This window comes from Neolamprologus multifasciatus, chromosome 9, assembly GCF_963576455.1.
Source record: "Neolamprologus multifasciatus chromosome 9, fNeoMul1.2, whole genome shotgun sequence".
Lineage (NCBI taxonomy): Eukaryota > Metazoa > Chordata > Actinopteri > Cichliformes > Cichlidae > Neolamprologus > Neolamprologus multifasciatus.
In genome coordinates, this window is record NC_140447.1 from 14,519,069 (window position 1) to 14,545,986 (window position 26,918).

The following is a 26,918-nucleotide window of genomic DNA, read 5'->3' on the forward strand; positions in this document are numbered from 1 at the left end:
TTAGGCAATCTCAGTCAGGAGAATAAGCGGTTGCGTAGGCAGCTGGAAGAAGAGAGGTCCGTGCATAGACAAGTGGAGAGGAGTGGGCCCCTTCCTCCTCCCCCTACAACCACCATCCACCTCCCACTCTCTCTCAGTGTCAGCCCTCCTATCTGTGCCTCCCTTCCCTCATCCCTGGGCCTGCCTCGTCTTCTGAGTATAGTCCCAGTGACGGGACACTAATGGGACTCAAACCAAGCCGACTACAGTCGGAGTAGAGAGACCAGGTGAGTCCAAGGCTTCGGATAAAGCGTCCTTGATTAGGCCGTCTTCCAAGTGCGCTTTCTCCGCCTCTGTGGAAGATGCCGGGTCTAAGGGGACAAGCAGGAATCCGGCAAAATGAAGCCCCCTGAAGACTTTGACCTGCCATGGCTTTTGACCTTCAGCTTCTCGCTGGGGAGCATACCCAGGATGAGGTTAATGTCCTGCAGGTCAAAGTCAAGTCCCACAGTTCTTTGTGCCTAAGGGGGCGCTCAGAAACAGAAAATAATGGAATTTCTTCAGCCATATTTATAAGGGTACTGCTGTTCCATGCAACGATTTATGCCAAGAAAACGTTCACATTGACAGATTACTTAGATAGACTTAAAATCATGATAACTGACTGTGTCCTCAAAAATGTTTCAGTGCTTCAAGCAATTACATCTTCAATTAATAATATTATTCTGCAGCAAAACTGCAGCAGTGAGCACAAAATCTCAAATGCACTTATTTGAAAATTCCCAACAGTTCACTTGAGCTATAACCAGATTTTTGCACCTTAAATGCACAAATGAACTAATCAAAACAAGAAACTTAATGTAGATAGAGTTAAACAGTAGATCTGAAGATGAGTCCCGCTTGGATAAATGAGAAACAGCGCATGATCCATCCACAGGCGTGGTTCAGACGTTGATGTAAATGGCAGTAACGCAGCCTCTGATTATGCTCCAGCTGTGCACCATGTGTCCCGCGTCTGCTGCGGTGAATGTGGCCGTGCGTCTCTATGTTTGAGTACATTATGTGTCTGTGTACTTCTGTGTCGCTTTGAGCGACTGTGGGCGAGCGCAGTGCTCGCGTGATTGGGTGTATTAGCTGTCTGATATTATGTTTTATACTTTCAAAACTGTTTATTGATTTTTTTTTCTATGCCCCGTATTGTGACGGTAGCAAAATAAAAACACATATTTGCAAGCGGCTTTATATTCCTCCCCACTTTTGTTTTGCATGTCAGTGTGCCAAAAATATATTATTTCTGCCAGTTGGATGCTTGTACTGTAACAATAACTGGCAGTGGTACTCGTTAATTAGGCTTTTGTAAAAAAAAATTATACGACTGCTGAGTCAGGCATCGATGCTGATATGGGTAAGTACCTTTCTAGGAAGTAAAATCGTTCCATTAAAAGATCTAAAATGAGTTTGGGACCTGGGATAACATGTAGATCTATAGGGCACACATTCCTCTATTCATGTTTTAAGTGTTTGAATAAGAGCAACTCTCATTCGCACAAATAAAGACTCGCAGAGGAAGCATGTGCATATCCAAAGTTATAAAGAGGGAACACTGTGATAATGAGAATTCTAGGAAAAGCAGGTCTCAGGCCACAACCGACTTCTTCATCTTGCCTCTCTCTGTCACCGTGTCCACCTTCCTGTCTTCCAAACCCACTTTTTCTTTTTTTTAATCCTTCATTGGTTCTTTATATTTATATATATATATATATTGCGGTTGTATAGCTGGTCAGGATGTCATACATTTTAATGATTTCGAGCGGAGCTGCATGTCCTTGTTAGCTTTGTTTTCCTCATTTGCCATGTCACACTCAAAAATATCCTTTTTTTACGTGCAAACACACACGCGTGCACCTACCCACACATCCACACACGCATATTCTTTTCACAAACACACACTCACACACACTTTCACAAATGGCACAGTCATTAAAAATGAAACCACAGGCTTTTTGAAAACTCCCAGGACTGAGGGAAAAGTCAGCAGCGCGGCGGTGAAAAGAGTCCCCCTGGAAACAATGAGGAGAATGATCATTTGTTGTTCTTGAAAACCCGGTGAGGTTTCACAGAGGTTAAGCTTCCCTTTGATGTGTTTTTAACTCGTTTCAGCTCTGTGGAGGGATTAGTCAGCCTCTCTCACACACGCACAAACACAAATGCACACAAAATTACGCACACAAGTACATGCAGGCTCTTAATTTCCACACCATGAGCTCTTCTCTCACAAAGACAGAAAAGCACACTACGGTCTCCTTCCTAACCTAATTTTATCAAATGAGCATGTGTGGTACTTCACTGCTGTGTGTGTGGTCCCTTGGAAATCTGTGGTGAACCAGCAAAATATTGCATGTCAGTATTTTTTTTTTATCCCAAATTAGCGTCGGGCTGTTAGTGAACAGTATGGGCCCTCAACCGCAAGAGAGATTTTAAAACAAAAAACAGAGAAGTTGAAGATAATCATAGCACTCATTACAGTGTTTACGACTTATTATTTGATCCCCATTTCAAATGATTGGGATGCTAGTGCCCATGACATTTGTGTGTGTATGCGCTATCAGCTCCAGTCTGGGCTTCCCTGTAGGTCTCTGCATGGTTGCCTGTGCTAATAATCATACGCAAATATTGTGTTCAAAGCTTGTCTGGTAAGCATTTGTGGTACAAGAAGCTTTTGCAAAGGATTTTAAGAATTTATTTCAGCCAACTTGGAGCAATAAATGGGTGGAGATAGACCACACCTGAGCAACTCAGATAGAGCCTTAGCTCTGCTAATAAACTCAACAGGAAAGGTTATTAGTTGCCACAACAACACGTCTGGTATTTCTTTTCACCTTGTGAGTTTGTGTTACAGCAAAAACCTGCTGTAGCAGAAATCACCAAAGAGATGGTGCAAACTATATTCACGAGTGTTTCTTTGTGTTGTTACCAAGTGGGAAGGAAAAACTCCCTTTTAACAGAAGGACACCTCTGGCACCTCTGTAGTGTAGACCAGGCATACTGCACCCCATCTGAGTTGAACAAAAGTCCGAATGACCTCCCAGGATCCATCAGGCTTCTTCTTGTATTCTTTTGCAAAGTTTAACATTATCGTTTGAACCAAAGAGCACAAAAGCGTTTTTTCTTTGTCGTCTATTATTTAATGTCCTTCGAACTGTCTAAGCTGTCACTGAAACGCAGATTTCCATTGATCCTATACTAAGTCTGAAGTCCTTGCTCTTGTCTTGTCTGGTTTTCACTGCTAGTTTGTACACGCAGCACATTCTCCAAAGGTTTATTTTAGGAGGAAACCACTGTGGCTGTGATCGTTGGTACTGTGGCCCATTCTGTACCTCCTAATTACTGCTGTAGATGTGTGCTTTAACTCATTGTTAATTAATCGTGTGTCTTTCTGTATGACCTTCACACTTAAAGCCAATCAGAGCAGATTTTTGGCAGTTCTTTTAATTCATGTAGATGCACTGCACAGATTTAATACAACTATGGTGTTTACATGACAGTTTGTAATAATCAGGCTTATATGAAATATACTTTCTTACATGCGAAAGTTACCATAGTGTATTAGCTTTAGTTTCACTGAATTTATAAACTGCGGTGTTTGAGTATTCTAAATATAGTCTTGTTTTAGTCATTCATAAATGAAAATATTCTACTTGTCAGCTTAGAAATAATCCAGTTATTGAGGGGTGATACAGCTTTAAATGAGTCAACATTTAAGTGACAGTGCACAGCGATGTACTCGCTTATTTTGCATACTAAATATGTATGACTTGTAGACTATAAAATGGCAATAAGCCTACATTCAAACTCTAACTCTTGCTTAAATGAAAGAATTCCTTGGTATTCCTTATTCCCTGGGAAAAGGGAAAAACCCGTGTTCCCTTTTTCTAAGGACTAATTACAGTCATGTAAAAAATATCTATTTTGTCCGATGCAAGAAAAACAGAAGAGAGAATAAAGCTTCCACAAAGATGCAGTTGTGATTCAAAACTGTCCAATAAAAATGTGAGTGTGTAAGATATTTCTGTACTCAGCAGCTAAGATAATAAACATTAAACCATACTTATTTCAGCGCTGGATTCGGATTTTATTCACATCATGTGTGGCACTATTGGGAACTGAGGCTTTTGCATTGCCAACATCATGCTTTTATGTTTTCTGTTGGACAACAGAAGACCACAAACATCGATTTTACAGTCAGCTGTTAACTCAAGTATCCCAATGCTACTTGTTGTCAGGAAAAATAAAACAGCAGTTTTCTGACTAGAGAACTTTTTTAATTAGGCAATACTGAGTGTTCCCAGATTGTCGAGCTAATCTGGGATGGGCGGGGTCAGTGGGGATGGGGTTTACAACATATTGGAGTCCATAACCATTTGTCTCTTCTTTACAGTGTGTGTTAAATTGTATGATTAGCGCACAGTTTCTTAAATCATGGCCACAAATCTGTTTTGTAAGGTTCCTTTTTGAGTACAAATGAATCACTGTGTCAAATTTCAAAGAAGCCCCTCAAGGTGTGGGAACAAAATTCGTTTTCATCATCGTCAGTTCATCCTTGAGTCCAAGTGAACGTTTGTATAATAAAATTCCCCGCAGGCGTTTGATATATCACCTTCACAAAAGCGGGACAGATGTGAGGTGACCCTGAACTAAGACCTACAAAATGCAATCAGTTCATCCTTGAGTCCAAGTGAACCGTTTTGTCGAGTTTGAAAAAAAATTCTCGAGGAGTTTAAGAAATATCATGTTTACATGAATTGCATGGACAGCTTGAAGACGTAATACCTCTGGCCACAGCTGTTTGTGGAATAATATGTTTATTAAATTTATTGAACTACCAGAGACTATTTCACTGAATGTTGAATTTGTGTGTAACCTTGAGGTGTACATCTTAGTGGCCATGATGTAGGTACAATTGTTATTGCGTAGCAAATAGCAGACAGCTTACAAAATATATGAAACTGAAATGAAAATTGGTGCATCTTCCATTATCTACTTGGTTGCCTGGAGAAATGTATCTTACAGTTATTAATTAATCTCACAAATGAAGAGGATCATGAATGTTGTGCGTATGCTATTAGTCAATGAAAGTGAAAAGCTGCCCTGTTTACCGAATGCACAACTAACTAAGAAAAAGAACCAATATTTTGACCACAAATGGCCAAGTTGACAATATGAGCAATGTCTCAAAAAGTTTTACCCAGAAGTGAAAGAAGTGGTAAGAGGAAATGGAGGAATGTGCAATATAAGACAGTAGGAGCCCTAGCAGGAAGGAGAGATTACAAGGTAATATGAAGGCGAGGAAGCATTAAGGACTACAAGGAAAGGAGAAAGGAAGTGTAAAAGTAGGGAAAGAGGGATGGATGAGGGAAGAGACTGAAAGAATGTAGCTGGGGATTTGGGGAGTAAGTTTGGGACTGCTGGGGGAAACCAGAGTGAACGATGGATGCAGAGGGAGACTGACAAAGGAGGCAAGGAAAGGAGGTGCTGGGTGTGATTTAGAGAGCAGAGAGGTTGGGATGGGGGAAAGAGGAGAGAAAAGAAGAGACAGAGGAGGAGTAATGGGACGGAGGAGTAATGGGACATTTAGAAAGAAAAGTGAAAAGTGAGAGAAACCTGTGACAAGAAGTATGAGAGATGAAGGAATGAAGAGACGCTGGAGACTGAGCGAGGGGGAAAGATGGGAAAGGAGCAGAGGGAGAGAAAAAGAAAGAAAGTGAGTAGTGTGAGATTTGGGGGTATATATGGAAGAGAGAGTGCCAAAGAAGAGCATATTGTCCTTATCGGCCTGCTCCAGAAAGCCTTCTCCCTAATGGGGCTGGTGTGAAGGGGAAATGAGGACTAGGCCTGATGCTACCTGATTAGCTATGGGCTCAAACACACATCAAAGGCTGGGAGGAGAGGAAGGAGTGCAAGGTGTGTATGAGTGTGTGTGTGTGTGTGGTGGTTTGTGGCTGAAGGTGAGTCACCATCACCTCCTTCAGCAGGACCATGAATGAAAATCACTCCCACTTTCCGCACACACACACACATGCAGACACATGGCCATTTTCTTCAACCTTGAAAGGGAACGCTGCTCTGAATAAGGAGATCCTCTGAATGAGGAGGGGACAGAAGAGGAGGAGAGGGAGGATGGGGGATGAGAGAAAGGAGGGGTAAATAGATAAAAAGGCAGCAGGAGGCGTGGATGGGGTGGGGAAAGAGAGGGAGCAGGTAGGAAAGGGGAAAAAGAGGGGGGGGGGGGTTGGAAGGAGACATCAAAAAGAGTCATCACGCTCCACATTAGCGAAATAATGAAATTTGCCTTTTAGCTAATGACATCTCACGACAGCTCTGTTTTCACATAAATTACAGAAGGCCGGATCGTGTCTTACACCTGCTACCATGGCGCAAAGCTCACAGACAAACATGCACCTACGCCCGGACACAAGGAAGCCAACCCGAATGATCAGTGCCAAGGCGGCGAGCAGTCAGCGTCCCTGTTTGAAATTCAACACTCCCGGAGACCTATATCCCATTTCTATCCCACACCCTGAATTCATTACTGCCACACACACTCACACAACTATAATCATATTCATCACACTCACCTCCCCTACCTCTCTCCCTAAATTCTATCCAAGGGAGCCCCCAGTATAGAACCAGCAGCCAATGACCTTCATTAGTCTCCCTTTTTCCTCCCCTCTCTTTCTCAATCCCCCACATTCTATATTTTTTATCTCTCGCTTTCGCTGTGTACGTTCACACATGTGGCCTCCCTTTCGGTGACTCCTCTTTACAAACACTTTGGGTCATGTTTCTAATTCTCTCAATTCTCTCATGTATTCTTCTAACACTGTTTCCTATTCCTTTTTCTATATTCCCCCACTCATTTTTTTATCTGTCACTCTTTTCTCATTACTCCCGCTCTCTGTTTCATTAGCATACAGAGTAAGAAGATGGCGCTGGGGGTAATCTGCGTGAGTCACCACTGACAAAATGGAGGGCGTCATCAGAGGTCGCGGCGCTGTCATCAGCCGCCAAACCTCCGCCGATGCCTGCCTGTCACACGCTCACGCTCACGCGGGCATCACGCGTATTTGCAGCGCGCGACACAGAGAGAAGGAAACATGTATCTGTAATCAGGTGTGACAGATCACAGTGTAAATGCTACAATCTCACCTGACAGCCACGTACACACGTGCGGCATTTGCGTCGCGGTGCCCCCCCGATGCAAACAGGCATTGACAGGTATCTGAGTGTATTCGGAGACTCACACAATAGCGGCTTTAATGAACACAGCCGGTTTGTTTTGTTTCAGTTTCTTCTAGTTGTTGGATGTATCAGGGGTTTTAAAGGAGGTGCTGTGCAGAGATGGACTGTGATTCCATTTCAGACTGTCAGGAAGAGCTTTTTTGTGTGTGTATGTGTGTTCTGTTATTGCTAATCAGTTGAGTGGACTGACAGTCAAAATCTGCCTCTAATCAGTTTAATGTAACATCATCCAAAGAGAGATTTGTATCATTGGGACGTCTTTTGTAATCAACAGCCCTCTGTCTATCTGTCTCTTCAACTTAACATATCTACAAATACTTGCTATTTCCTCACAGATCATGTTAGAGTTACAGTACAGATTACAGATTAGGTATTTACTGTATTCTTGAGTATGTTTAGTTAATAAAGCCTGAATCACTAAAGGAGCCACTGCATCGACAAGTGGCTGATACCAACTGGTAAAATGCAGTTAACTTTGCCCATAACTCTGATAAGTTAATCTACGTTTCATACCAAAGCAAAGTAGGGCTACACCATCATTAGACATGGGTCCCTTGACATCTTCCATTGGGTTCTGAAGTCCTATTTTGAAGCCCCAAGATGAACTTTTTGGTAACTGGGTGTGACGAGGAGGGGTGGATCTGACCTTGAAACTGATGAGTTTCACCCAGATGAGTGACTGAGACTACGAACTTGGCAGGAAAAGTGTTTACAGAGTCAAGACACAAAGTTGTTTCCCCATAGACTTATATACAGGGTGGGCCATTTATATGGATACACTGTAATAAAATGGGAATGGTTGGTGATATTAAAGTCCTGTTTGTGGCACATTAGTATATGTGAGGGGGCAAACTCATCAAGATGGGTGGTGACCATGGTGGCCATTTAGAAGTCGGCCATCTTGGATACAACTTCTGTTTTTTCAATTATTCTTTCATGAGTTATTTACAAGTTTCTCTTTGTTCACAGCCATTGACATGTCGAAGAGGTTAACACGTGAGGAGCGGATCGAAATTGTGTTGATATCTGGTGAATGCAGTAACCGGGTCATTGCAGCAGATTTCAATGCAAGACACCCTACGAGACCACCCATCTCCCATGCTACAGTTAGCAAACTGCTTGCTAAGTTTCGTGAAACTGGTTCAGTGTTGGATTTGCCAAAATGTGGACGCAAGAAAACTGTCACTAATGAAGAAACATCAGTGGCTGCCCTAGCTTCATTCAGCAAGAGCCCACAGCGTAGCACTCGCCGCATCTCACTGGAGAGTGGCATTAGTTGAACATCCCTTCGGCGGATATTAGCTACTCACAAATGGCACCCTTACAAACTCCAGCTACTGCAGCATCTCAACGAGGATGACCCAGATCGGCGCACAGAATTTGCAGAATGGGCAAAACAAAAATTGGAACAGGACCCTCAGTTCATGCAGAAGATTTTGTTCAGTGATGAGGCAAACTTTTATGTGAATGGTGAAGCTAACCAACAAAACCAACCATCGGTCTCCCGATCTGACCCCCTTAGACTTTTATCTTTGGGGTTATCTGAAGGCAATTGTCTATGGTGTGAAGATACGAGATGTGCAGCACCTGAAACTACAGATACTGGATGCCTGTGCTGGCATTTCTCCTGCGGTGTTGCTATCAGTGTGTGAAGAGTGGAAGAAGAGGGTTGCATTGACAATCCAACACAATGGGCAGCACATTGAACACATTTTATAAGTGGTCAGAAACTTGTAAATAACTCATGAAAGAATAAAGTTACGTTGAAACCAAGCACACCATTGTTTTTCTTGTAACATTACCAATAAGTTTGATGTGTCACATGGCCCTCTTCCTATTGAAAAAACAAAAGTTGTATCCAAGATGGCCGACTTCTAAATGGCCACCATGGTCACCACCCATCTTGATGAGTTTGCCCCTCACATATACTAATGTGCCACAAACAGGACTTTAATATCACCAACCATTCCCATGTTATTACGGTGTATCCATATAAATGGCCCACCCTGTCGAACTGGAAGGGTTTTTGCAACCACAGCTATCGCCATCTGGTGGCCTTCAGACACAATGCAGGCTTAAAGCGCTTCCTCAATGGCTTCATTATTCTGACCTGGAATCTACGTCCATGTTTTATACTCTCTGTGGATGTCACTCATTTGCATTCCCTGTAAAACATTATAGCTGTCACTATTTATTTACCTATCTAGAAGCAAGAAAGTATTCATCATATTTGGATGAAAAGGGTTGAACGGTAAGTTGTAAGCTAAGGTTAGCATGGTTCAGTTGATAGGGACTGACTCACTGATGAACTGCAGTCTTCCAGACATTTAAAGAACATCAGCTGGTTCATATTGAATTTATTTATTTACTGTCTGCATCTGCTGATGAAAAGTCAAACTGAATCATTTTCAGCAATAACATCCTAGTTTATATAATTAACATAATCATCTGGGGCCTGTTTTTGAGGCTTTTAGCATCTTTCCATCACATTCAGTATCGGTTGTTAAAAAAGTTTTTAAGTATTGTTTTTGAGGTCTTTGTTGTTTTTATTTGGGGTTTTTTAGTCACGCAGTGCTGCAACCTTTACAAATAATTCTTTTACAACAATGTGTGAAAACTATGTGAAATGTGGTGTTTTGCATTGGTCGCATATGTAGTCAGCATTTCTGCAGCGCAGCTGTTGTTAAACAAGGCTCGAGTTGTAAGCAGACTAATGTAGAACTGACATATCTCCGTTTTATTGTGCAAATCTGTTTGCGCATACTTTACCTGGAATAGATTAAAGCCATAAAAAAAATTAGTGTAAGTAGAAAAAGAACTAAATTCACCATCTGACCTTCACAGACAGCGTGATTTTCATTTACACATCCTGTCATGTTTTTTTTCTCCTTTCTTTCTCACCAAAGGAGAAGCTGCAGTGTACTAATGACAGTATAGCAGAACTGTAATCATGTGTCTGTGCTGATCACTAGATGCCCCTTCTGCTCTGATCTTGATTAGAGATTATACACTTATTAATATCTGCTGTTGCTTGACAAGCCAAGTGTGTATCAACAAAATAAATCACGCAGGGTTTTGAGAGCGAGAAAGAGAGTGGTAGTGTTATAATGAGATAGAAGAGAGGAAATAGAATGAAAAAAAGAGTGGTAGCTAAGGAAAGAAAGAGAAAGACAAAACAAGAGGCAAAGGAAAGAGAGGAGACAGAAAGTAAAGGATAAATTCCCAGGAGACTATGTTAAGTTGTATTGGTGTGTGAGCTTGTCACTAATAGTGTCGCTGCCATGGTTATGAGAGCTGGAAATACTTTGGTGCTAATAGACAGATTATGGAAAGAAACGAAGCATGTCCTGAAATCCTCTTAGCAAGGCTTCACCTTTTTATTTATTTATTTCCTGCCATATTCCTTTCTTTCTTTCTCCCTTTCTCTCTCTACTCTGCTGGCCTTGGCATTGTCTCGCCGAACGTGTTTCATGTTTTGTTGGCGCTTGGCGGGTAGTGTCGTCTCTCTCCCTCATTCTCACTCGATCTTTTTTCTGTCTCGCACATTTTCAAAAGGCACTTTATTTATTGTCCCTGGGGAGCACTACATTATGCATTAACCTGTTCAATTATGCATTCATTTATGCAGCCATTGCCTTATGTAAATGCACTTTATGATTAAACAAATTGTTTCGCTGTTTGGCCGTGTGTTCCCCACGTCGAGTGTTTGCCAGTGACATCATGCAGCAGTAGCAAGAGACTCCATGCTGAAAGTACGTATGTGCGAGTCTCGGTCCTTTTTGGCCTGTTATACCGGTGAAGGGGCCTTGGAGATTGCAAAAGCGCCGTACGGGTTTCACAAACTGACACTGAAGTGAAAGTTTCCTCACTGAAGGCCACTAAAAAGGCCAATTCCTGCAATAAAGGCATCTGCAGGTCGTGTCGAAGCCTGTCTAATCGTAATGTAACACTTGGCCAGACATTCCATATTATATTAAAACCCAAGAAATGAAGTATCGCAATATCTGAAGTTTGCAAGTAGTTACAAAAACTGACCCGCAGCAAGAGCTGTTTCATTTTTTGTGAAGAATCTTCCAAATAATAATAATTTGAATTAAAATATTTAACCTTTTAAATATATGCTCACAGAGAGATGAAGAGTCTCTCTTTGAGCAGAGAGACTCTTCTCTGCAGAGGTTTTACCCATATTAGGCTATTTTTCCTTCTCAGTTTACCAAAGAACATTCTGCCTTATTTCCAAAACAAAGATTTAAATGGCATGTATAAAATTATATAAATGCATTGTTTATCATATTGTTGAAACATTTAGAAAATGTAATGTGAGTGAGTTCTGTGAGAATTCTGTTGCTGCAAAACAAAATAAGTGTAGGAATTTAATGAAAGCCAACAGAGAAATTCGCATTGACCATTGTCGCACAGAATAAGCTTTTAGCGTTCCTTCACACTTGGTACTCACACCATTCTCAAGCACGAACCTTTCACACTATACCAGGACTGATGCGGCAGTTTGTGCCATTTCATTAGGCACAAAATTAGTACATCCCCCCGAGTGCAGGATGAGTTATCAACTTTTTTGAAAAAAAAAGGTTTTCCGGGAAATGACTGACGCTACTGTCAGATCTGACAAAATGACTTAGTTGGATGGGACATTGGTGTATACAGTAAGCGAAGTATAACATAAGACATAAACCACTTAAGCTTCAAATTACTCTTAATGGTTACTTTAAAAAAAACATATATCTTCATCTTAAGGTATCAGCGTGTTGTCAGGGTCATCGTAGCTCTGCAAATGCATAAAAACACATCTTGCAGTTCGGTGCCAGAAGTTTTACTTTTCTTGGCTTCATCTTGGTTGAAAAGCAAACAGTGAAATCACCATGCGTACCTCAGCCAGCATAATATTTGTACTTTAACAAGATCAGCTAAGTAGATGTGTGCCATAATGAAAGCGTATACCGCGGCTATATCACTGTCAGAAAGCATAGAACCCTGAAACAACAGCTAATTTAAAACAAATACCCTTTCAGTGCTAGCAGAGGCCTTGGAAGTCTCCTGTTGACTAAAGACTACGAGAGCTGCTTCAGACATCTTAATCACTGCTATATATAGCATTACCCCTATCTGACAAGAGAAATGAGCAGCCATTTAAGACAGATGAACTGTGTCTGGATGGTGGGTAGACTTATCTAAGCCACAGCCACACCTTTTGATCTACTCCAGGATCTCCCACTGGTTTCCATCTGATATAGGCTATCTGATTTCCCTCCCGCCATTGAGGAATGAGAAATTTTAGAGGAGAAAAGATGAGTGGAATATGCATTAAGACACCTCGACTATACAGCCGCTCTATTTTTCCGCCTCGCTTCCCCCCTCCCCCCCCTCCTCATATGCAGCCATTCCTCAATCACGCGGTCGCAACACTGTGACTGTACTCTCTCTATTTCCTCCTTCTCTCCCCCTCTCCCTTCACCTCTATCACTCTCTTACCCTGCCTTCTCCCTCGATGGGTCTCGCTCTCGCTCCATCTCTCCGTCTCCGCCAGGGTGTGAGTGAGTGATGGAGTTTTAGTGGACCCTGAGAGTGGTCCTGTGGTTTTTCAGTGCCACACATCAGAGGCAGAGCATTAGCCCTCTGCATGCTTCAGGAGTTTAGCTTGGCAGAGAACCAGGCCCTAACTACCTCCTCTGTAGCGCTCGCTGCCGCCAGAGCAGTCCAGACAAACTAACTTAGCCCCGCTCACAATATCCGCGAAATTATGCCGATGTCCCACTGTTTATACTTATATTCATTAACTTTATAAGGACATATGTGTGTTTTTATTGCATTAATTTTCTGACTATACCCTGACACAGAATGACTTGAAGTAAGTTGTTATTGGCTGTATGAAGGGAAAAAAGGGTCTCTATCTGCATAATATACAGTAAATCTTCATTATACAAACCTCAGACTGAATGGTTGAAGGAACAAGCGTAATGAAGAGAATATGCACAGCAATGCAAAGTTATAGTCTGGTAATTTTGTGAATTAATAATAAAGCTACCTGGGACTTGTGTCTTAAAGGTAAAAAAAAGAAAAGAATTATGTGCACTTTATAATAAACTTGGTCCAGGCGGAGATAATCGAGGCAAAGGAAGCATGAGAAGTACAAAGACAGGAAAACGGGTGTATGATTCATATAGCTTTACATATGTATATGCAGCATATTATGTGCAAGAGAGTAAAACCTTTTCGAGACGCCTGCAGCCCCCCCTGTGCAGTACTTGAAATTCCACACACAGTAAGCGTAATTAAAAACAGGTGAACATTGGGTAATCTGATTTTAAAACACTGCAGGGTCATGTAGTACACGAGGCTCGGATATGATCAAACATAAACATTCTTTCGTTATTTGCTATATATTACCAAAACTGCTGTATCAAAACTGTGGCTTTGGCACTTTTGCCATTCAGCGGATGTATCTGAAAGCACTCTTGTCATATGGGTGATACTGAATCCTTTTTAGGGCTTCTCTTCACAGCTTTTGCCTGTGAAGAGAAGAAACATTTATTCCTGCCCTTGGACCCTGGGTCATTAAAGCAAACTCTCGGTCGTTACAGAACCAGACGCAAACAAGTGATTTTTTTTTCTTAAATTTTTCTTCTTCTTTTTTTTTTTTTACTACGGCTGATGGTCTGACAGAAATAGAAGGGGCGTCAAGAGTCACCGCAGCAGACAGATTGCTTCAGGCTGTGGCACACACCACCTGAACTGCCTGCGCATGTATGCTTGTGTGTATGTGTATGTGTGTGAGCATGCATGATTTTGTTGTACGTGATCTGCAGCCATTAAAGCATACTATCAATCAAAAAACATCATTAAAGTTTGTATTTTAAATAAATGATTTTATTAAAACACAATTACTGAAGCACTGGTGTAATATATATTATTTCCAGTAAAGGACAGGAGGGTGTGCGCTCGCCACACATCATGGTCCAGCTAATTCTGGGAGATGACATTTGGGTCATTTTGAAACAGCTCTCTTGTGGTAGTTTTGTAGCAGAATAATTTATCAGAACATTTTATGCTGTCCCCCAATTGATTGTGACCAGCACTAAAAGATGCAATACTTAGGCATGCAGTATGCATGAAATTATGCTAATGCATAACACTAGCGTTCATATGCATCTGCATATTGATATATACAGTATCTTTTACCTGATTACATTAAATCTAATAAATGTAGGCAAACACCGAGTGATTCAAAATAGACATAAAATACAGAGCACCTGCCTTTTCCTTATTGCACTTTTTAATATAATAAAGTATATATGCGATATATAGTATAGAAGTACCAGACATACATTGGAGCGCTCCAAATTCAATTTCTGCAAATGTCCACATGAGTTAAATGGTTTAAGGTGGAAGTAAATGCAGCCATGTATTCCATATATGCTGAAACACAATATTGTGACTCCTTAAACTTCCAATTGTACTTCACCAAGATTTTGAATATTTCCGCGTGATTCTTTTGTGAATTTTGAATCAAATAAGTATCATTACATGCCATTTTCAAGCGTGGGCTTATAATTTCAGTCGCTTTTAGTATGATTTTTTTTTAATGCTACGAACCCTAATGGTAATTTAAAATTTTGCTTTATACATTGGAGTTAGTCATTTAAACTGATGAATCAGATGTGTTTCGTAATATAACAGAAATTGACTTTTGAATAGTTAGGCCATTTGCCAGAGGAGCGTTGGAGTATCGTATTAAGCTAAAAGCTATAGCTGTAGGTTAATGCTGCTTAACTGGATGTTTAGTTGCACGAACAGACACACACATGCACACGTTACGAACGTTCAGTTTGCTGGTGACACCTCAGTAGTCACATGCTTGGCCATATATCTATGATAATGGTTGCTATGCTGATGATCAGAGCTATTTACTTTAAATGGGTCATTATCAGTCGAAGACTCTACCGTGTGATGGTGATGAGGGCTTTGACAGATATATTGCTAAACGGGAATAGGTGGTGATGATGAGCCACAGAAGTGTGCCACTAGTCTGTGCTTCCATTCGCTCCTTACGTCTCTCCACTTCATTGTCGCTTCACCTCTTTGTCCTTTAGCTCAATTTTCGAATCACAAGTCAGGAGCAGTCAAGTGCTGCCATTCCGACGCACAACAGCGTGTCTCGGGACTCTGGAAAAAAAAAAGACTATAGAAAAGACAATGGAAATGTATTAGTAACACAAAGTCTGCGCTCTGTTTTTATTGAATTATGAAGAATTTATGATAGCAATTTGATCTGGGGTATCACTTTCAGCTAGGCTCTTGTTCTGCATGTTTAAGATATAGTGCAGCGCTTGGATATCTGTCTCTTTGGGGAGTTGGCAAGGAGCAAAGCATGCTGTGTGATGCTCCGCTCATCTCAATCACAGCTTTGAGTCTTCAAAGAAAATATGACGACTCAAATTCATATTTGACACGGTAATAATAAAACTACTTAAAACTATAAAGTCTCTCCCAATTCCCCCATTTTCATAAGCCCATGTTTATCTCCCCATTTTAATTAGCAAGTGGCATTAATTTCTGCTTTTGCTTTTATCACCTATAATTTACAAGCACAAGGATGATCGTGTGAAAATTACCGAATTATGGAATACATTCCCTAGGTTAATTAGGTTGTTCTTTTTAATTAGAATGTAATTGTGTGAATTGGTGTCTTTTCAAGGGGAAAGACAGGCCATCAGACAGCACAGGCAGGCCAGACTTTCACCAAGTCTGAGACTGTAGGCAACAGTGCCCTCTACGTGTCAACAATGGGACCACATTATTGTGCTGGGACTGGCCTTCTCAGTGTTAGAAGGCTGGTTTGTGTGTGAATGTTTGTGTGTCAGGGTGCACATGTGTTTGTGTAACAGGCCTACATGGAAAAAAAATCGTGAAAAATGGTCTGATTCATAATGATTCATGGCTGAGTCATAAATTAAACTGAACACTCATGGAAGAATATCTATTTTCAGGCGTTTATGCTCGGACATACTTATGATGTTAGGTAACAGATTTTTTTTCCATCTAAAGCTGATCTTTTGGACTGGCAATCGGTTTTCCATGAAGCATGAATGTGTTGCAGAAGAACCTTTTGAGCTGAGCCACCAGAACTCTCGATTTGGTTTCTTTGGGGAAAAAAAGGGTTGGAATTTAAATATATAAACGCCACCATAAATGCAACTACTCAAGGGCCTCATGAAAGTGTTGCGTCTGCGCATGTGTGGATGTTATTCTCCTCTTTTGTCTATCTGTACATATACTGCTGTGTATTTGCCTACAGCTTATACACCAGCGCCTCCAGCTTAATCATTCAGCGCAGTCCCTCGCCCTCCATCACGCCCACAAACAACAAACATAGTGGACCGCAGGTAAACAGCACTATCTCTAGGCCAATCCCTCACATGGGGTAAGGCAATTACAAACTCTGCATGTCACCACACCATGCCACCTACATTGCACACACTTCCACACACACATCTGTGCACGTACCTGAAGACACACCCCCCTGTTTCGAACCACCCTGCACACTTTCTCAGCATTTCATCCCTCTCTCATTCCTTCTCCCGCCCGCTCTGCGTGTCATTCTCTGTCACTCGCCTTGTGCAAAATTGCACCGAGGCGAGCTGCCACAGTATTGAGGAATAGTGTCATATACTGGCAATTTCCTCCCTAGGTGTCAGGCATACTTTACCTTAATATGTCTGCAGCGACTCTTAATAAAACAGTCTTGTCTATATACATATCTCTACCGCAGCCTGGCCTGTGCCACACTGCACACGGCACTCAATAGCATGCTGTTAAATATTTACCTCCGCTGAATGTCAATGGAGGAGGACTAGCTGGAGAGGAGAGGAGACAGAGGAAAGAAATGGAAAAATGTGTCCCCGGTTGGTGTTTTAGCTGTCTGGATCTGTTGCATGGAGAAATTCCATATCAGCCAGCAGAATGTTTTAGGATCTTGTGACGCCATATCAGTGTAGTCTGCTTGCTTGAGAAGGGGGGCGGAATAAAAAAATAAAAAATAAAGTAAAAAAAAAAAGGCGACAACTGGAAATTGAAAAATAGTGGGATATTTGCGATTCAGACAGAAAAGAGGAAGTATTTGGATGCAGAGAAATTTACTGCGCCTATCTGCCTTGCATTCACGATCTTAAAGTCACGCACAACGTGCCAGAACTCTATCTGCTGACAAGCCTTTGACTTAAAAAAAGAACAGTAGGTCCCTTACGGAGAGCCCGGGCAACACTTATCAACGCTAACTAAGACAGCCTATTGTGGTTTTGGATCAAGCCGTGCATTGCGCGATTTCACTGCTAACCCTGCATCTTGCGACAAACTTCATTTTTACACCCCACATATTCACTTCTCACTCATACTCAGTTGCTGAGGGGTAGTTGGGAAAGGGATGGAGAACAAAAACAGACATGTGACATTTGACCTTAATTTTCAAGGTAATGACAGGGATATTGGATGTCACAGAGTGCAGATATGTCTTGGTTTATGGCTTGTCGTAGCTCGACTCTGGCTTCTTTCAAAGTCGTCACATGTGGAGAGCTAAAAATAATGCAATATAGCATGTGCATTGTATTCGGCAAGATAGCACAAGAAGTGCTGGGAATGTGTCCTAGCTTTCAAAGCCAGTGGTAAGCTGAAATAATCCTGCTGCACATGCAGTAGTTGCCCTGAATAATCACTAATACTGTGGCTTATCAATCCACTCAGAGCACGCACCCTCGACGGCTTCACGTGGAAATGAAAAAAAAAAAGCACTGTCCAACCCCACGAACTTTATCACTTAGCAGTGGCATTCATTTGAGCGAAAGTTAGAAAAGTATCTCCTGGATGTTAACTATGTGGCAGGTGATCCTGATAATAATCATGAGCTTGAAGGAAGGAAAGCTAACATCTCCTTTAAGTGCAGATTTTCCAGCTCAGACTTAGAGTCAGAAATATTCTCTGCGAGGGAAACAGAAAAAAAAAGAGGAGGAAAAACGGCAGCAGGGTTTTTAATGACTTTCTGCACATTAGAATAATCTGTCATTTCAATTAGCGGGATTGTCATCTATGAGATGTCTCCCGCTGCACCCATACATAGACACACCCACGCGCTCACATGCACACACACAGGCATACCACACATACCTATACCTTGAGGTTGTCATCTGTGTACCCCTCATGGGAGAGAAGCAGGGGTGTCAAAGCATCCCCCTCCACTCTGCCGCCACCTACCTCCCTCCCCCAACACCGCCACCACCACCACCGCCGCCGCCATCACCACACACGCAGACACACCACCAACAACGCCACCACCGCAACTACACACAACATCCTTAAAAAAACAAAGCAAGGTTTCAAGGGAAATTGCTTGACAGCAGCTTAAAAGCCAGTCAGGAATAACTTATCAGGCAAGGGCTGCCATCGTGCCTCGCGGGGTCATTTCATTACGATTACTTTACCCTCCTTAACTCAAAGAGAGTGAAGAGAGAGAGAATGAGTAAGAGAGAGAAGGGGGGGGGGGGTACAGGTGGTAGTGGTGGTGACGGCAGGGAGGGGGTAAACTCTTCAAGAAAGATAGATAGAAAGGAAGCTGAAGTTTCAGGAAGTGCTTAACTTTTACTTTTCTTCTTTTTTTTCCTCCACTCTCTGGTTTTAAAACTTGTCTCAGTAATGAGCTTACATCTTTTTCCCCCCCTGCTCCTCAGTATATCATCCGCTGTTTCCTCCCTCCTGCACGTGGGGTGTTTTAAGCCGTAGAAAATGAAAGGTGAACAGTTTAGATATTTCTTTCAGTTGTTTCTGTTTTGGGTTGTTTTTTTTTTTTGAAGGACAACATTTTTGTACAGTGGAACATGTTTGACCCAGACCTCATTTGCCCAAAGGGCTGTTGCTGCCTTCAATACCGTGCGTGTGTGTGTGTGTGTGTGTGTGTGTGTGTGTGTGTGTGTGTGTGTGTGTGTGTGGGATTTCAAGCAGAGGAAAATAGCTTGCCCTCATGTCCAGTGGAGTAATTTCATTAAACTTTTTTTGTTTATTCAGGATTACTTGACCCACTTTTAAGCTGTTACTCCTGCTATCTAATTATGTTTTCTTGGTTAAGGAAATAGATATTTCTTTATTTTTTTTGTTTGTACCTCAAGGCAATTAAGAAGCTTCTAGAGAATAAGACTGCATGGCATGTAGGGATGATGTTATGATTGCTAATTATGCTCTGATGCGGCCCTGAGAAATGCTCTGCGTTCTGGCTTTTGTCCGGCCAGCTTTGCCAGGCCCAGATAATATTTATGAAATGTAGACATTCTTGGGGCTAAAGCAGAGTCTTTATAATGGGAGACAGATGGGGTCTGCTTCGGATTAAGAACATCGAGTCCACTATCTGTGGGAACACCTTCTCTCTCCGTATGTGTGCACTTAAATGTGTGTGCATGTTTGCCTCAGTGGGCTTGCATCTGTGCGTATGTGCGCCTAAGTGCTCACTCATGTGTGGATGCGTGCGCGTGTGTAAATGCAATTGTCTTTGACAGCCGCAGCGTAGTTATTTTTTAATGCATTTCTGAGTTATGATAACCATCGTGCATTCTGCCCTTCCAATGGCTTATATATCTGACAGTGGAAATGGGAGTAATTGTACAAAAACGCTTCTCAATAACAACAAAAAATCCCTTACAATTACATAGCTAGAGTTCATTTGGGCCAGAACTTTGTTATTGCCAACAACCAAGGCAATGTTTCGGAGTAAATGTTTCTTCATTCCTGATTCATCAGAAGCAATGAACCTCCAGTACCTCACTGAGAGGAAGAGATATGCAATATGAAGGCAAATTGCAGATAATATTCCCCTGACAAGCAACAATATAGTATATGGTGTACTGTTTACACCACTAGCATGTCATCTTAATGCCATCTGCTGACGCACTACTGATAAATCCAAAAGCACAGAGGTTAGCTCTATGGGCATGATGTACTGCTGTCTGTTATTTGCACTTATTGAGATTTAACTATGTCAGTGTGACTTCCAGAAAGGGTGAGATCAAGTAATGGCACGTTGTTATGTGTGGTGCCATGGCAGAACTATATTATGTTCATTAGATTCCAGAAAACAAGATGAGATTTCAAAATTCACATTAAAGATATGACACCAGGATATAACCTACATGACTGCCTATTGCCCTTTCTTCATTCCTTCTTTCCTCTTCTTTATCTCTCGTTTTCTGTCCTCCTTTTTTCCTTCTCTCACACTCTTTCTCGGCTCTCCATCTTATCATTTATCTCTTCTCTCTTTTCTTTTTTCCTCTTCCCCTTCCTCTCTTGCTTCTTCTCTATGCTCTCCTTCTTTTAATCTTCCCTCTTTTTATTTCTCCTTCTCAAACATCCTGTGCTGAGAAAAAAAAAAGTCATAGTTTTTTGCATATTTGTCACACTTAAATGTTTCGGATCATCAATCAGTTTCTAAAATTAGACAATGATAACCTGAGTAAAATATAGTTACTAAATGATGATTTCATTTATTATGGGGCAAAAAAGAGCTATCCAAACCCTACTGGTCCTATGTGGAACAAGTTCTTGATTTCATTTCCACGGCTAGATCCAGGCCTAATTTTTGAATCAGGAAATCACTTCAACAAAACCTGTCTGTCAAAGTGAAGTAGGCTAAACGATCTCAAAAAGCAGCACGTCATGCCAAAATTCAAAGAAACGGCTGACAAATAAATTCTTTGACATCTTTGGTATTCCAGCAAACATGGTGAGAGCTGATATCTACAAATGGAGAAATGTGGCTGGCCTTTGAAAATTACTCCAGGACCACATCAACGACTCATCCAGGAGGTCACAGAACAACATCTAAAGAAGTGCAGGCCTCACCTTACTCAATTAAGGTCAAAGTTCATGATTCAACATTAGAAAAAAGCCTGGCCAAAAATGGCAGCCAACTTGTGACATCCGGCATAAAACGGTATTTCGTAAAAGAACGTCATACCATAAGTCAAACGTGGTGGTGGTGACTGATGGCCTGGGGCTGCTTTGCTGCTTCGGGACCTCGACGACTGATTGATGGAACCATAAATTCTGCTCTCTAACAGAAAATGCTGAAGGAGAACGTCTGGTCATCAGTTTGTGCTCTGAAGCTTAAGATCAAGTGAATTATGCAGCAGGACAATGATCTAACCACACCAGCAAATCCACCTCTGAAGGGCTCAAAACAACAAAATGAAGGTTTTGGAGTGGCCTAGTCAAAGTCTGGACTCACATCCTATTGAGATCCTATTAAGATGTTTCGGCATGACCAAAACAGGCTGTTCATGTTGGAAAACCAGTGTAGCTGTATTAAAAAACTGTTCTGCAAATAAGAGGAGATCAAAATTCTTCCGCGGTGATGTGAAAGACTCGTCGCCAGTTATTGCAAACACTTCATTGTAGTTCTTGCTGCCAAGACTGGCACAACCAGATATTAGGTTTAGGAAGCAGTTACTTTTTATTTCAAAAATTGGTTTGTATTTACTCAGGTTTTTGTTTTTTTGATGATAAGAAACAGTTTCTGTCAAAAACTTGTTTAAAACAATGCACGTAAATGATGGTAATTTGGTATCTTATTCAGCAACCACATATATAAGATTCTGTGTTTTTAATCTGTATTTTTTTTTTCATGCATATGACGTCTCAGCTGCACACTCTGGTCCTCTGGTCTTTCAGCTAGAAGAGACAGAAAATGGAGTAAAAACTCAGATGATTGCATTACTATTGAACACGGCTCAGATTTAACCAGCAAAACACTGCTTCTATGAAATACATTGGCTGAAATTTATAAAGACACTAAAACTCTACCGAGGCAAAAGAAAGCCGATGTTTTGTTTCAACTGCTTTGATTTTGTTAGGCTTCACTTTTCCTTCTCTACAAGACCCTAAGATATTATGGCATGTTTGAATAAAATACATAAGCTTTTTAAAGTGTCTTCCACTCTGTAAATATTATAATATGTATTTTTGAAGGTGGAAATGTCCCCGCTTTGGTTGCAGAAGAAGCAAGAGAAAGGAAGGATGAATCAAGCCTCTTTTGCCACATATTCATACTCATCCTTCACCAAATTGAGCAGATGGAAATTAAGTGAATCTGGTGAGGCCATATTAGTCCCATTTGGGTAAATGTCATTGAAAAGATAGCGAACAGAGCTAAGTCGAATAACGGTTTGAGCCCAGTGAATTAGGCACAGTTAGGGATTAGCCCACAATGGGGGTCAATTGATTAACAGTGTTAAATACAGTGTTAAATGTTGGAGTTTGAATAAAGAGAACAGAGAGGGGAAAAAAGAGGAAGGTTCACATGGAAACTTGGAAGCAGGCTTTTTTTTTTTTTTTTTTTCATTTTTGTTGTTTTTACCTCACAGGTCAGTTTATGCATGATCGTATTTTACCAGTTGATATGGTTTCTTTCCCGTTGAGCTGTGATTCCCTGGAATATCAAACACTTGGATCTCCCTTCTTTTATCCTTTCTTCCCTCTCTCCTCCCAGTCTTTTATTCTTTTCTCCCTCTGCCGTATCTCTTCTGTCATATCCCATCTTTTGTCGTTTGCCTGGTTTCATCCCCCAACAATGGGGGTGAAAATTACATTTCAGCCGGAACGTTTCATGTTGCAAAGCGCCAGCCAGTGTAATCTTTTTTTGGCAGAGGTGAAAACATCAGGCTGCATTTGCTGCACTTCACGTATGTAAATCAGAACGGTGATGCACACCTTCTGAGGCCAGCTAGACGATGCATTTAGACTGCTTAGGGAGACTGATACAATGTAAGCTCTCGGTGTTTGCGTGTGTGAGTATGTGGTTTTGACTGTGCATGAGTGAGTGTGGGTACACGTCTGTGTAGGCCTATGTTTATACCCTTTAGTGACAGCCTCATAATCTGAGCTTGCTCTACAGGCATGGTGGGATGATACTTCAAAGTAAGTACCTGCTAACAGACATTAGTCCATGTAAACAGGGCATACTCAACCTAAGCTGGGTGCGCAGTACAACATGCATGTACAAATATTTCTTGTTTGTGCAGTGTCACATTAATGCAATAAGACACTGTTGCGTGGTGTGGGGTTTTTTTTTTCTCTGTGTGTAAAGTTACATTACGCCGTGCTGGACAATTCAGCATGTACACACAAGTGTGTGAGAGTGAATGTACGGGTGTGCGTGGTATAAACAGGAGCCTGGAATAATGGAGACAGAGAGAGAGAATCGGTTCAGCTTCTTGAAGCAGAGAAATAAAGAAGGACCGAGCTTTCAGGTGTGTAACAGTTTATCACATTGTACTGCAATGAAAAAACCCCAAATTTTGTACACCTTTAGATGGGTTCTGCTGGATAATGCAATCTTGTAACTAAAAAGGTCAGGATAAAGAGACCATATAAAATGAATAAAAGTATCAAATTTACACCATGTCTTATCCATCTTGTTTTCAACCATACATACATTTTGTTTCTGGGAGGAAAAATGAAACTACATGAAATATATATACGGGCAGCACTGGGCCACCGTGGCATGGTGGTTAGCACTGTTGCCGCAAAGCAAGAAGGTCTTGAGTTCTATTCCACATCAGGCCAGGGTCTTTCTGTGTGGAGTTTGCATGTTCTCCCTGTTTGCGTGGGTTCTCCCCAGGGTACTCCAGCTTCCTCCCACAGTCCAAAGACATGCAGTTAGTGGGAATAGGTTACTTGATTAATCTAAATTGCCCATAGGTGTGAATCTGTGATTGCGAATAGTTGCCTGTGTCTCTATGTGTTAGACTGGTGATCTGTCCAAGGTGTACCCTGCCTCTCGCCCTATAACAACTGGGATGTTTCCAGCGACCCTGGAAAGGATAAGCAGAAGCAAATGGATGGATGAAATATATTACCACTAAATACTCATATTCACTGGGCTCTTTATTAGTTACACTTTGCTAGGTGAGCTCTATTTTCCTCCAGAGCAGCCTTACTTTTCGTGACTTAGATTCAACAAACTGCTGGAAACATTCCTCAGAGATTTTGGATGTTGATATGTTGATATCGTAGCATCATTCGGCAGATTTTTCAGCTGTACATCCATGATGCAAATCTCCCATTCAACCACATCCCAAAGGTGCTCTAATAGATTGAGATCTGATGACTTGTTTGCACTACACTCTGACCCTACTGTCCAAATGCTGCAGTAGAAATCGGGATTCATCAGACCAGGCAGTCTTCATGGTGCGATCTTCTGCTGCTGGAGCCCATTTGCTTCAAGGTTTAATGTGTTGTGCCTTCAGAAATGCTCTAATGCTAATAGTTTCTATTTTTTGAACCATTCTGTAACTCTTTAGATGGTTGTATTGGAAAATCCCAGCAGATCAGCAGGTTCTAAAAGACCAGCCCGCCTAGCATCATCAACCACAGCACGTTCAAAGTCACTTAAATCAGATAGGTAGATATAAATAATAAACCGGTGACGCTGGATTAGAAACAAATCAAGACATCATTTGCACCTTTTTGTAAGAGAAAAATTGGATTTAGTGCACAATATGATCCACTGACTTACATTATCTGTTAGGACAGATCACCTCCAAGCCCAGCACCTTTGCCCTGCAGTTCACAATGCTGCTGACAGGATCAAGTGCACTTATCAAACACCATTATCACACCTTCCGATTCATTGATGGTTGTCCAGAACGTGCCCAAACCAGTCAGTCCATCCCTCACAGTGTGTTTTTTTCCATTGATAGAAATGAGAGAATAGATGTAAGAAAGAAGGTGTAAGAAAATCACCCTGGCAGACATCATTGCCACGCCGAGACCTTTTTCTGTGATTTGCCTTTGTGTGACTTCCATCCAACATACTTTTGCACTTTCTCCTTTGAATCCCTCCCCTGTTCTCCTTTTCTGTCACTTCTCGCTTCCTCCCATGTCCCGGCTCGTCCCTTATCACTGCATGTTCAACACAGGCTGAGGGACTCCTCTCCCTTTCTCTGTCCTTGCTCTCTCTTTGCCCTCCTCTTTCCTGCAAAGACAATAGGCAAAGAGGATAACCCCTTACTCTAGAATTAATTATCTGCCCCTTTAATTCTGGGCCACGCTGATTAGCTCTGTATGTAAAATGGAGTCCATATTAACATAATATTTGGCTATCTTCTCTAAGCTGAGGTCCCCTGACCTTTTCCACCTCCTAAGTCTCTCTGTCTGTCTCTCTCTCTCTCTCTCTCATCTTTTACTCTCAGGAGGTCCCTGACAGTCCCAGCCTATGAATGTGATTTGAAGGGGTAAATTAGATTTTGCTTCTCTCTCCCTTTCTCTCACGTTTCCCCTCCCTCCTTCTGTATGTTTATGAAACTAACGACAGTTCATTTCGAGGCCCCCGGTATAATTATGTGTGCTTTTTTTCTCTATCATTGACTGCTCTGATGGCAAGGCTGATATGCTGTGGTAATATAAACGTTTAGCTCAGTTATTATGAGCCCTGAGAGTCATAAAGGACAGCCAACCTGCACGCCGATTGCCTCCCGTACAGGATGTCCACCTTCACTCTCTGCTGCTATTCTTCCCTTTATCACTGTCCCCTGTCTCTCAGTTTCTATATTTATTGCTATGTTGTGCCTTTTCTAACATTGCCCGTGCCCAGTGTAATGTCTGCCTCGCAGAATTGCAGACACCGGAGATTGCTTTCAAATCAACTTTCTTGAATAGCCATGAATGGATGGCACACTTAAGATGGCTGCTGTAAGAATGGTGATAATGTCATTTGTGGAAATGAACATTGGTATGGTGCCTTAGATCAGAAGAGCTGACTTGCCATTGCAATCATGGCAGATTTCTCTTCAAAAAATCTTTAACTCGTATTGTTTTCTTTTGCTTCGGTATTATTGGGCTGCAGCCAACAATGTTAATGATACACTGAAAAATCTGGATGGTTTTTGACTCAAAGTTTGCACCACTTACTCGCAGATTCCAGATTTTTCTTTATTTTTTTTGCTTCTTTTGGCGTACCAGAAAGATCAGTTTGTTCTGAACTCAAAGTCGGATTTCAAATGTGCAGACTTTTGGTAGTTTTAATCTACATTTCTTTAAGTACACTTTTTGTCAATGGACTAACTGTTTGATTCTTAGTGCTAGCTAAAAACAAAACCTAAATGCCCTTTTTTTGCCACACCTTGGCATGATATTATCTGAAATCCCCAATCAATACAGGGCAACTTAACTAACTAGCCTAGCCAGTATTGCCCATTCCTGGGTCAGTACTTGAATATTGTATACAAGCCTTTTATCAATATGTACAACACCAGCTATATACTAGCCCACTTTTACGATGGCGATTCCAGTTGTTATACCCTAATGTAAAAGTAATTTCACAAAACTTTCTTTGAACAGAACGCTTAAAATGCATTATATCCACTTCCACTAGACTTTATAACCATTTTCAGTGATTTAAAAAAGTTCAGTATAACATTTTAGATGTTTATAATCACACGTCTTTAAGAAATATTGCAAGTTCGTGGCAGGAGGGGGTAAGGGAGAGGGAGCAGGTGTCCAAAAGAAACCAGAAATCCAGGGGGACTCATTTATCTCCAGAAACTGAGCAGGTGAGTTCAGAGTAGAGCGTAAGATTTGTGAGACGACATTTA

At 41.4% G+C, this 26,918-nt stretch overlaps 1 protein-coding gene across 3 annotated transcripts in view; it reads left to right on the plus strand.

The window, feature by feature from the left end:
* Positions 1-26,422, plus strand: part of LOC146511257 (uncharacterized) — a 116,828-nt gene extending 90,406 nt beyond the window's left edge. For all 3 annotated transcript variants that reach the window (XM_085172568.1, XM_085172569.1, XM_085172571.1), the window contains one exon: positions 1-26,422. In XM_085172568.1, the coding sequence (XP_085028694.1) occupies positions 1-222 (222 nt within the window). In that variant the 3' untranslated portion in view covers positions 223-26,422.
* Positions 26,423-26,918: the final 496 nt, after the last annotated feature.